The following is a 12276-nucleotide window of genomic DNA, read 5'->3' on the forward strand; positions in this document are numbered from 1 at the left end:
TCCTCTCCATCAAGCATTGCTCTCAGGAAAAGTTTGAGAAATCCATCTACTCTGAAGTGGTCAGTGATAAACATGGCTCAATGTGGGATCACTCTCAGGGGTTCTGGCATTTTATCAGGGATCAAAGCCAGAGCAATAAGCCCACCAGTTGGGTCATATACATTCTTACTGAATCCCCAATCTGGCCCAGTAAAGAGGCACTGTGACAACCCCTATTACAGGTGAGGACACTGAGACATAGAGAACTTTCCCATTATTCCTTAACACATCTGTCACACTTCATTGATGGCCTGTATCTCAAGCCCAGAATTCAATTTGGGATCTCATTAAGTATTCACACTGAGAGGAAACAGGAGTGGGCTTTGCTTGAACTTTTGCAAACCCTAAAGAAGGCTGGCTCGGATTTTACCTTGATGGTCAAGGACGATATAGGTCCTCAAAACCAGTGAGGGTGTGAACATGCCCATTCTTTACCGGAAGCTTGGCAAGAACAGGGCAGTGAAGCCCCCACCCATTTTATGCTCCCACGAGGATGAGAATGAGGGTGAACAGCTGGGTTTTGTATAGCTTTCTCCTGGTTGACAAACTCAGGCTTTTTGATGAGAAGTTGTAATGGGTGGCCAGTGTCCATCTGTGCTTTCTAGCCCAGACCTTTTGATATTTTGGTGGTCCCAGGTCAAACTATGCTAAGGCCAACACAGGACAAATTTATAACCCCTGTACAAAGATTTTTTTAAATATATTAAAATCAAAGTAGCATTAAAAAGCCACTGGGCATGATACCAATTCGACTTCAATAAAGACAGCCAATAAAAAGAGCTAATTAAAAGAACTCTGATGACATTCATCTGAAATTTTAGATTGTTTTATGTTTTAACAAATTAACAACGGTGATAAGAGGACATTAGCAGCTTTTCTTGGGTCTCTTTGTTAACAATAACTTGAGCTTGCAGCCACAACAGGGGCTGTGGCCAAGTTTTAGCTGGCAGACCAGCAAGGCAATATTTTACACAATGGATGACATTTCTGAAAGCAGAGACAGAGACAAACCCAGAGTCACACATGTATTCCAACAAACAAGTTTCTGCCATTTTTAATTGTATTTAGAGCAACAAAAGATTCCAAGATTACAAAAAGTGAATAGAACACTAGCGCTTTGGGCTGGTCCTGCTGCCCAGTGGAGGCCAAGTGCCGCTGTGAGAACTGAAGCCCCATCGAAAGAAGTTTCAAGCAAAATTAATGTTTCTTTGAAAAAAAACCTTTTATATGATGCTTTTTTTCTTTTTAATTTTTCCCTCAACATAAAAAAATAATTCTTACATCTGGTTACATAGTCTGCTTCCTCCTGCTGCCAAATGAATCTCAAGGACAGCACAAGAATGTCATGTCCAAGGCACTCCCTAATCAATGTTCCAGTCTAGGGGAAAGCAGAAAAGTGTCACTGAGTGGTGGGAGGGGACTCTCTTTTTAGTTTGGGTCATCCCAATGGTGGCTACTCTCAGCACCTGAGTGGCTTATGGGATAGGACAACCCCACATGCACTTCACTGCCGGACAGTTAGCACCAAGGGCTAAGGTTGGGAGAGACTGCAGGCCTGGTCTATGTAAATGCTCAGGGAAGAGAGTTCCAAAATGTGAAGCATCAGCCCAGGAGGGCACCACCAGAGAAGCAGCAGCATTCCAGAATTTCCTTTCCTTTGGGACATATGTGTGGGCTCCAGTCTTTGGTGGCCAATGGAACCTGTAGCTATGTGCCAGCCTTTTTAAGTAGTGCAGATGCAAACTGTTTTAGGCCACAAGGACCACTCAGATGATAGCTTCTCATTTAATTCTATAAAAAGCTGAGACAAGTGGGATAAGGAAAGGAATCAGCACTCCCACTCTACTGAATTGGGGTTGGAAACCAACCCATACATATTATCTATTTTCTGGCCAAATCTAATGGGGAGAAATCAAAGATGAGTCAAAGGCTGCTTTTCCCTTTAAGACTCTGCCTGCTAAATTACAATATTTACCACTTATTTTTGGAGTGGGAACATTCCGAATGGTTTGTTACCTCAGCTGAAGTGTCTTTGGAGGAGTGACTAATTGTGGATTTTTCTGCCTTCACCTAGAAATGGTTAAGGGTTGGGAGGCTCTGGGCAACAGACCCCAGTGTCAGTCTCTTAATTGAAGAAAAACACCCTTACCTGTGAGCAGAGATGGACCTGTACCTACAGATAAACTACTTCTAGTACACTGATAAATTTTTTAACAAAGAAAAACACATTTTCATTGTCAAAATCTTTACAGAACGTATCCAAAACCAGAATAGACACCCAGTAGCAAGAGCACCTCAGTTGCAGGTGAGTGAATTGTTTGAAATGGAGCACTTGCTCCAGGTTCCCAAGTGCAGGAAACTGCCCTTTTCTCACAGGGATGGCGAAGAACAAAAAATACCCTTCCTTCTTCCAACTGCACAGGTCCCATTAGAGGGTCACTGGCTAATTGCTTGTGTGGGCCTTTGGCCCCAAGTCTGGGCCTTCCCTATGGTAAATCCCAGTCAGTTCCAATGAGACTTCACCACCCTTTACACATTCATCTGTCTTGGGCTAGTAAAGTGCAACACATCATGTACCTTACGCTTTTCCCCCCTCTGCTCCTTTGCAAGGCCTGTGGGTCAGGCCTCAATAGGAGCAGAGATCTCTTGGCTATCTGATCAACCCAAGTGTCTTTTCCATTCTGAGAGAGCTTCCAAAACGTAGCTTTGGCCTCTCTCACAAATACATGGTATCAATTATGACCTGGAACCAAATATAAAGGTGCAGAGAAAGGTAAAGCTATCAGAACACATTATATCTATATATATAATTCAATTTTGAAACATGGATACAAATACTCATTTACAATATATTTCAACCTTCTGCCTTAAACCACAGAGAACTTTTTTGTGCCATTCAAAGTGGGCAGAAATGAGGATTACTGCCTGCTGTCCTTCTAGTGCAAAATCTAGTCCTTTAAATGCTCCTCTTATCAGCAAGGGCTTCACATCTTCAGATAAGTTAACATTGGCACTAGCAAACACAATGGCCAAGACAGCTCCACTTCTAACCATGCAATGATGGAGCTTTAAGAATTTGCTCAGCAACTACAACAGAAAAGGAAAGCTAGTTCTGCTTATAAAAAATCACTTACTGAAGGACCCATAATCCCTTTCTTTTCAAAATTATCTTCCACTCTTCTAAACGTGTATATTGTGGGGGAAACCCCACAAAACTCTTATAAGTCAGTCACCAGCAAAATCCTTTAGTCTGTCTTTGGATAGGTTACCAAAGAGGCACTAATGCTTGCTTCCTCCCTGCCCTTAAAAATTTTGGTATTTTAGCAGATACAGTGTAATCTTTGGTTACGTAATGCGATGCTCTCATCTCTTTGTTTTTTAAAACTGCTTTCACAGATTTTCAAAGAGATTAGTGGTGAGAACAGACCTGCCTATAAAAGGCAGCAAGGGTAGAAATATCCTTTTATAAGAAATTGCACATGCTAAATGGCTTATTTTGACTTTAAGTTTGGGATTGGATCTTGTGTTTTAGCATTCCTGGTTCCCATGAGCCCCTACATGTGGTTGAGCATGACGGCCACCCCCTTGGCCCAGTGCCCTCTCACCTGGGCAACTGGCATAAGATAATTAGTAGTCAACCTCTTGTTTTTCCAGGGCCATGTAGGGACCATGCAGGGATACTTACTGGGCTGTCTGAAGAGAGTCTCATGAAATGCAACCTTAGCACAAGACTGGGAAGGGACAGAGGGAGTGGCTTGGGCTTTTGAGCCATGCCGAATATCAAGGGAGAAAGAAAGGCCATGTCTGTGCTCTGCCTAATGAAACAAACAGAAGCTACTTGATGCTTAAAGTTAGGTCACTTGTGTAGTGTCAGTATCATGTGAATGGTGGGCCTATTTTCTCTTAAAGTACAAACAGAATACTTCTTGCTATATATGTATATATGTATTTAGAAGTAGAGTATGAACAGAGAGGGACTGTAGCATCAGCACATTATTTCTCAACCTGGACAGTCACCTCAGCAACTACCCAGAGGACAGAGTGAAGCTTTTTTTCCCCCCATATTTTAGTGCCAGTGAACATATATAAAAATATATGTATTACTGATTTTCTTTAAGATATATGACAGAATCCTTCAAAAAAAACCCTTTCTCATTAAAAAAATAATGAACTCTCCAAGAACAAAGATACTGTCTGTGGCATAGAAAAGCTATAGAACAAAGAACCCAACCCCCGTTTCAACTCAGAGGCCAGGCCTGGGCAAGCTGCCCAATGAACAAGAGCTGAAACTGCCACACGACTCTTTTCTTTGACCACAGAGTTTGTGACCCTGGCTGCTGTCTGCTGCCAAACACAGATGGGGCCTTCTCCCTGGTGCGTCTTCTTTTTCTCTTCCTCACTCTCCATCCCCATTGAGCACTGCAAACCTTTTTGGAGATAGTCCCCGTCGCTTGTCTGGTGAGTGATCCTCATCTTTAAGCTCACCAGTTGTGTGGGTGTGAGTTGCCGATCCTTCAAGGGTGAGCACAGTGTACCAACTACATCAACTCTGTTTGCAGAGCAGAGTGCATGCAAAATGAGACTTCTGTCAATTACACTGGCTGGAACAACAATGGCCAAAAGAAAAAAATAATCCCCCTTTCATCTGTGGGAGATAAAGCCAAGCTAAAATCTCCTTTGCTCACTGAAACCCCAGTGCAAAAACAGTAGGCCTAAATTCTTGTTTAGGCCATTTTTCCCTAGTCTTGCCATTCGGAAATTTGGAGTAATCCAGTTGTTGCTGTTTTTAATTACACTGCCGTTTCACTGAATTTTGGCTTTCACAGATGAAAAACATATATTCATAAAGACAAGAGTCACAATTGGGAAATCCATAAAGATGAAAAACTTGATAGCCAGAGAAATGGAAAGGAGAGCATCTAATATTTACAAGGAGAGGTATTAGAATGATATAATTGAATCCATGCACCACAAAAGATGAGAATCATTTCAAAACAGATGTAAAGGAACTATTAAAAGGTAACCTAGTTTAAATGAAAAAGTAGTGAATTTTTTCTCTTTAAAACAGCTAAAAGTGATCCTGTGACCCTACATAAGCCAAATGGTGTCATAACAAAGAAAAACAGAAGTTTTCTATCCTACCCCAGAAACAGAACCTGTCAGCTTTAGTTCTGTCCAGCAGTCTTGGATTGGTATAACACCCATCTTAGGTTCCCCTCTCCCTTGTTATTTAAAGAAGCTCTTTTGCAAGTTCATTTGGCTATTAATATCAACAGAAATCAGGGGAGGAAACCCATGTAGATCATATCATGTCACTCAGAAACTATCTTCTCAACGACAAGTAGAGTGAACCAACTGAAATGGGCTGCTTGGTGACTGGCCATTTCTTGTTTAGCAGATGAATTTAAGAGCTAAGTGAGGAGGCAGTGGCCAAGATGAGAAAGTAGGTGGACATTCCCCTGTACTCGCGACTCTGTTCAACAGAACAGAGGTGTGCCAAAGGACTATATGAAACCAGTATCCCAGGAACACACCGAGTTCATGGGTGGCAGCCCATTGGAGCCACACCAACCTTTCCAACGGAGGCCATGGTTCTGTAGTCTCAATCTTTCAGCTTCCTCTGGCTGAAAGGCAGCAACAAAGGTGGGGAGTCTGAGTGAGTATGGCCAATGTCAGAGCCCAGAATCAGCAGCAGAGGAGGATGATGAGTAAACTCACCAGATGGTGCCCATCTGGCTTTAGACTTTGCTTCTGAAGACTTTTACTTTAGTAGTCAGTCTTCTCTTGGTTTCTTCTCTCTTCTTCCCATGACTTCTGCAGGTGGATATGCTGGGTGGCAAGGAGAGCATTTACAGAGTTTCTGGTTCTAGTGCCTTCATTCTTCCCACCTTAGTAATTGAGTTTTCTCTTCAACCCTGATCTGGGTAGCCCCTTTAGCTGCTCTGAAGGTGGAAGTCGGCATTTCTCCATTTTGTGGGAAGGTGTCATCTCTGGGGGACAAGAGCAAGACGCTCAGCTTGTCCAATCCCGTTGATGCCTTCTTTCCAGTTTGTCTAAGGGCTCCAGAGATCTGATAGTTGATGAGAGACATTTTCTAAGAAGTCTTTGAGCCTACTGGCATCTAGAGATAGACATTGAGACTGCTGGCTTGCTAGCCTTCTTAGTGGTGGGAGTTCTTAGCAGAGAGTCTGTGAACATGCCCAAGGAAGTGGACAAGCTTCACCACTGTGGATGTAATGCAGCCTGGTGAAGTTCAGGCCCACAAAACACTGAAGGGAGGGTGGATTATGCTTGTAGCTGTATGGAGTCAGGCAGAAAACATTCAGATCTTTTAAAGATAAGGGCAAAGAGGGATCAAATCTTCAGTGTCCTAAGTAGGAAAACAGTCAAGCCACCACTTCCTTTTCCTCTGACTGCAGCCCCAAGCTTTTCCCTGGGCCACAAATGGGAAAGCAGACCTGGATCGGAATGGTGACTTACAAAAGGTCAGATCTCCCTCTCCCTCTTGCTGGTCTGATTCTTCAGTGGAAGTGGCCAAGTTTTGGCTAAAGAGAACATTCAGTTCAAAGCTCTTAGAAAAGCTATTGAAAGTCAATTTGAGGGTGGAGGCAGAGGATGAGAGAGAAAGGGACTGGTGGGGGGAGGCCATACAGACAAGTTTTCAAACAAGAAGTACACTTTTCAGTACCATGAACTGTGCTGCAGTTGAGCAGTCTAGCCCTCAGGAGCCAAGGCTCTGGGCAGGTACTGGTGATCCATTTGTCCTCTCTGTCCTCTCTTAAATCTGCCTCCCATCCACGTCAGCTCTGGTGTCACCCTGCCCTCTAATGGCAATAGCCATTGGCAGAAAATACAGTCTCCCAGGGAGAGAGGGTTTGGGGAAAGAAAGCAGTGACTCCCCATGGGCTTGCAATTTTCACTTTATTCTAGTTACTGTTGGTCTCTTCAGGGATTGCTGTTTGTTTTTATATTTTTTAAGAGGCAAAACCCTAGCAATTTTTTTTTGTTTTTGTTTGTTTGTTTGTCTTTTGTTTTCCCAGATACTCTTACCTCTCTAAACTTCACGTGGCATTAGGTGAGTAAACGTTTGCATGGCTGGTATACAGTGCAGTGCTATAAACAAGCACAACTTGACACTGTGCCACAGGATCATCACAGATTTAAAGAAATACAACAGCATTCAAAACACAGATAAGGGCCACAGCGGGGAGCAGAGTTTGAAAGTGCCATGGAGGGTCAGATAGGGAGGCAAAGAAAAGAAAGGAGGAAAAGAGAAAAAAAAAAAAAGCCTAGCAAATAGAACTCAAGAACATCTTCATGACAGACTGTACATCAATAGAGGAAATTCCCCAAGGCACTGCAGAGAAGTAGTGCAGAGTTAAAACAGGCAGAAGATTTCTGAGAAAGGGAGTGGGGTGGGGGTGAGGAAATGGGGGCTTCCAAAGCTTCACTGCGTGTGAAAATAGATGGGCTTGACTTTCCCGGAAAGGATCTTGGGCACTTGCACAGAGATGATCTCTGCCATCATTTCTGGAAAGTCCACGCTCACCATGTGGGACTTGATTAGCAGGTCAAAAGTGAATTGATGCAGCTCTCGTGCAATCTGCAGGAGGACAATAAGAGAGGGAGAAAACAGGGTTGACAAGGAGTTGGCTTCTTGTCAGGGTCTATCCCTACATTCTTTGATTTCCTCCTCTTTCCTTCCATGTCCTTGGGCCTCCGTGTGTGTGTGTGTGTGTGTGTGTGCACGTGTGCGTACACACACGTGCACTAAATTGTCTCCAGGGAGTCATCGAAGGCTCCCAAGAGATCTCTTACACCATTGCAAGCTCTCTGACTCAAGACTGCGTGTTCCGTTTCCTCAGCATAGACACACACACACACACACACACACACACACTCACTCTCTCATACACACACACAAACGCACATGACTCGAGGAAGAGGGAGAAAACATCCAGGTCTGTTTTGTCTGCGTAGAGAACTTATCTACTCTAAGCCCCTTCTCTGAATCCCAACTGCTCTGTTCTCAACTCCTCCACCTCTTTCACAACATCCAGCTGGGACACTGTGACCTGTGTTCCTTTCTTCTTCATTGAATTTTCTTCCTGGACCACACTCAAAGCCAGAGGGGAATGGAAGCACCTCCGAACAGGTGGTGCCAGACCTTAGAAGAGCATATTATCACTTGGCTCTATCAGGCTGCTCTCCCTGACAAAGCACCCTCCATCGTTTGCTTACAGGCTGCACAGAGTCCAGGAGCTTGGTGAGCTGGTAGAAGCGCCTTGAGCAGGATGTGGGATTTTTTCTCTTGCATGCAATGATACGATCAAGTTCCTTGATGTAGTTCATTCGAAGTTCATCAAAGAATTTTTGATTTTTCAGCCCATCCACTGGAACTGATGTGGGATGAAGACAGAATGGGGAGGGGAAGCATGCCCACGAAGGAGCATTAGATAAAGCACCAAGTTTTCTGACCACAAACTTGACCCCCACCCCCACAGGGAGAGAACCATCTACTTGGTTTCCTGTCACTTGAGGCCTATATGCCTGGGACCTTTAGGAAGTCTGCTAGGAAGGTCTTAGGGAAAAGGCTAGCTGGACCCAGTGTGTAGGGTATCAAGTAAATAAAATTTAATGAGCTTTTCCATTCTCTAGACTTCTCATCTACACATTTCTTAGGACCTATGGTTTTACGCTGTTCACAGTCTGGCTCTGAATTAGAAAATTAAAACACGTGGTCTTGAATATCAAATTTTGTCTCCTTTCTCCCTCATAGAGGCTAAGCACTCTGCTTAGAAGAGACATTAAAGAAATATTCCTTGGCTGCCAAATAAGCCCTTTCTGAGTTGCTTACACAGAACTTCTCTTTTTGGCAGAAGAGGAAATTCCTTCCAGGAGGCAATCCCTTCTGCCCTACAAGACATATAAGGTGGTCCTTGCCTGTTTCTATGGTAGAAGCTATGGAAAAATTCAGAGACCTGCTAAAACCAGACAAAAAGACCTTGTACCAGAAAGAGATTGGGGGTAGGTGGGGATCTAATGGAGGTTGAATTATAGCAAAGAAATTGGTCTCTAGCCATGAAATTCATCCTTGTTAGGAAAAAGGATGCTAAGGGAGAGTGGAGGAGGGAAGGTGAAAGAAGAAGGGAAATGTTCAGGAGCTGGCTTCTTCCCAATAATCCTTTAATGAAAAAAGCAGCTTCCCTCTGATCCCCTATGCCGCTAGGGGCATTCTCTGCCCTTCCAGGCACTTACTAATGCTAAAGAGCAGCAGAGCCTTCATGCACAGAAATTCCTGGGGGGTGATTTGGAGCCATCCAAATTCTTGAGAGAGGTGCCTCATTCGGACACACTGGCTGTACATCCGGGACTTGTGCATGCGGTACCTGGGAAGGAAGCACAGAGAAAAAAAGAGGAGTAAGGAAAGGCTTACAATAAACCCAGAGAGAATATCTGTGGTTGCCCTCCCCTTTCCAAGTTCTCCAAGAAGAGCTTGCTGTTTCTCCTGCTGGTGCTTCAGTGACAGGAACAAAGTTGTTCTTTTTTCTCCAAAATCATGATATCCTGATAACTACTCATCTTGCCTGGCCAGGATATAGATTACCACATGGAAATTCCAGGTCCTCGTGGTCCTCCTGTTTCCTGGCACAAGGACAGGAAAGCCTAACCAAATGAATACAATGGGACTGGCACATGGTCTCCCTGACTAGTCCTAAAATCTCAGCTGCAGCCAGAGCCAGAACCTGCCTCCCAGACATTCAAACTTGGAGGATTTCTAGGAGACAGGCCTTAGAAATCAAGTCTTAAAATAAGGACATCAGGATTCCCAAGTGACCACACTTCCCATATTAGAAATTTAATCATTTCTTTAAAAACTCCCAGAAAAGGAGATTCCCCATTGTCCCTTTAAATGAGTTCCAATGCTTATCAAATCAGCCAGAAAATATTTCTGAATGTCAAATCTAAATGTCCCCTGCTGAAGCGGAGCCTACTCCCTCATATACTGGCTGTTCCTTATCACAGTTTGGGAGTTATAAACACGTGTGAGCTGCTTTTATTATAGTGACTTGTGAAAACATCATCACATTATCACCTATAAATTATATAGGGAAGTGACCAAGGCTTGGACAGATTCTCGAGGGGAGCAACCTCTCTGTTCCATGACTGGCCATGACAAGCCCATAAGAGAAGATACAGCATCCTCCTGCTAGCAAACGTTCCTGGTTTTCAGCACTTCAGAAATTGTGTGTCTGTGTCTGTGTCTGTGTGTGTGTGTGTGTGTGTGTGTGTGTGTGTGTGAGAGAGAGAGAGAGAGAGAGAGAGAGAAAGAGAGAGAGAGAGAGAGAGAGGGAGAGAGAGACAAAGAGGAGAGGGAGAGAGAGAAATTGATTTTATATCTTGTGGAGAAAGGAAAGGGAATTTGACACTCACTTAAGTGGTGAGGAAAAAGCCCTCCCAAATTGGGTCTGAAGCCTGTGGTTTGACATTTTGGTCCCCAAACCACTAGCCTTGTTCACAGGTTGAGCAGGCCTGGTACTGGCTGGGTGGAAGCTCAGCACCCTATCTCAGAGAGATCTTGGATGGTAGAGAAAGAGGGAAAGGAAGGGGCAGATAATGTAGAAATATTCGATGCAGGCTGGAACCCAACTGGAAAAATGAAGCATTTAGATAGTATCACAAGTCAACTGACCAAAACAATGCTGCTCCAAGCTCTTTCGCCCTAAGGAATTTTTAAGTAAGATTTGCTGAGCCTTAGGGCATGGCCTTGCTCTGGTCTGTCTGTGCTTCCAAGCCTCTGTTGATGACAACACTGCAGTATTTTTACCATTGAAATTGTAATCCTGACATGAAGGATTGCTCTAATACTGCTGCAGACCCCAGGAACAGAGAAGGTGTAGAAAGGAGGGGAGAAAGGCAAGGGAAGGAATTCAAAGGGAAAAGGAATAAGACCTGAGGAGGAAAGAAAGGAATAGAGTGCAGAAGGTAGAAAGCAAGGGGCAGGAATGGAATTCAGGAGGTGAGCAGAAGTAGGTGGGATTAAAAGAGAATGGAGAAGTGGGGAGACGAACATTGGAAATAAATGATGGAGCACAGTGCCTGGCACATAGTAATTGCTCAAAAAATGGAAAGTGCCATTATGATTCTATTCACTATTCTACAGATGAGGAGAATAAGCCTCAGAGAAGTTCAGTAATTTACCCAAGGTCACACAGCTAGGGTTCAGGTCCATTACCCTCACAAACTGTGTTCTCCACAAAGAGAGGAGGAGAAAAGAAGAAAGCAGGGTTGATGACAGGGTTTGGTGTCAGAGAGGTCAGCAAATGGGTTGGCCCAGAGTCCCTGTCTTTTTCTTTGGACCTCCGTTTCCCCATTGGTACCTTGAGGAGGCTAGCAGCAACTGGTGGCTTTTAACTGGAGAGGTACTGCTCCCTTAGTGGGTGCTAGAAATGTGTGGGGGCAGTTTGGGCTGTCACAGTGACTAGGATCCTATTTGGTATTTAGTGGGCAGGTACCAGGGCAGTTAAACACATTCCAATATGCAGGAATGTGCTAAAAGATGAAAAATGTCAACAGCATCCCTGTTAAGAAACATTGGTTTAGATGATTCTAGGGACTTTAAGAGCTCTAACATGGCGGGTTCCTATAAGAGGAAGGGGGTCTGCTGTTTCAGGAGCCCTGGGGCTTGATCTAGGACCCTGACTCTGTGGGGAATCCTGTGGTACCTTTTGATGAGGTACATGGAAGTGGACCAGATAGCTGAGGTAGGGTGTCACATATTTACACAGATGTGGAAAAGGAAATGAAGATTTAGAAAATAGCCAATTATCACCTTGCAAAGGTTCAAAGGTCTTCAGGCTCTGGATGGGGAGGGTAGTGCAGGTGCCCAGTAGTTGATTTAATCGCTGGAGGGCAGCAAGAGGGTGGGTTGAGAGATGAACAGGAAGAGGGCTTTTTAAGGCCTGCTCCAGAAGATGGCATCATAGGTAACTCTTTGGAGATCTGGAAACCACAAAGCAGGTTGTGCCAAAAGCTCAATGGTTATTCTTAGCTTCTCGCTACCAGAGCTGGCTGAGTTGGAAGAGGGCAGCTGGGGACGCTTATTTTCCCCCATATGGCACTGCTGTACTGGAAGGAACCACTGGACTGTAGATTTTATTTTAAGGCTCTTCTGGGTTAAAGGGCTAAAGGGGAGGGAAGGTCAATTCCTTCCTGACCAAAGGGATTCTCTGTGGT

At 44.2% G+C, this 12276-nt stretch overlaps 1 protein-coding gene across 1 annotated transcript in view; it reads right to left on the reverse strand.

Moving 5' to 3' along the window:
* Positions 1 to 884: 884 nt before the first annotated feature.
* The window catches only part of AR (androgen receptor), a 169641-nt gene continuing 158249 nt past the window's right edge, over positions 885 to 12276 (reverse strand). The window contains exons 6-8 of the mRNA XM_067722598.1: positions 9298 to 9428; positions 8281 to 8438; positions 885 to 7642 (exon numbers count right to left, since the gene is read on the reverse strand). Of these exons, the coding sequence (XP_067578699.1) occupies positions 7487 to 7642; positions 8281 to 8438; positions 9298 to 9428 (445 nt within the window). The 3' untranslated portion in view covers positions 885 to 7486. The remainder of the gene's footprint in view (positions 7643 to 8280; positions 8439 to 9297; positions 9429 to 12276) is intronic.

This window comes from Pseudorca crassidens, chromosome X, assembly GCF_039906515.1.
Source record: "Pseudorca crassidens isolate mPseCra1 chromosome X, mPseCra1.hap1, whole genome shotgun sequence".
NCBI classification, from domain to species: domain Eukaryota; kingdom Metazoa; phylum Chordata; class Mammalia; order Artiodactyla; family Delphinidae; genus Pseudorca; species Pseudorca crassidens.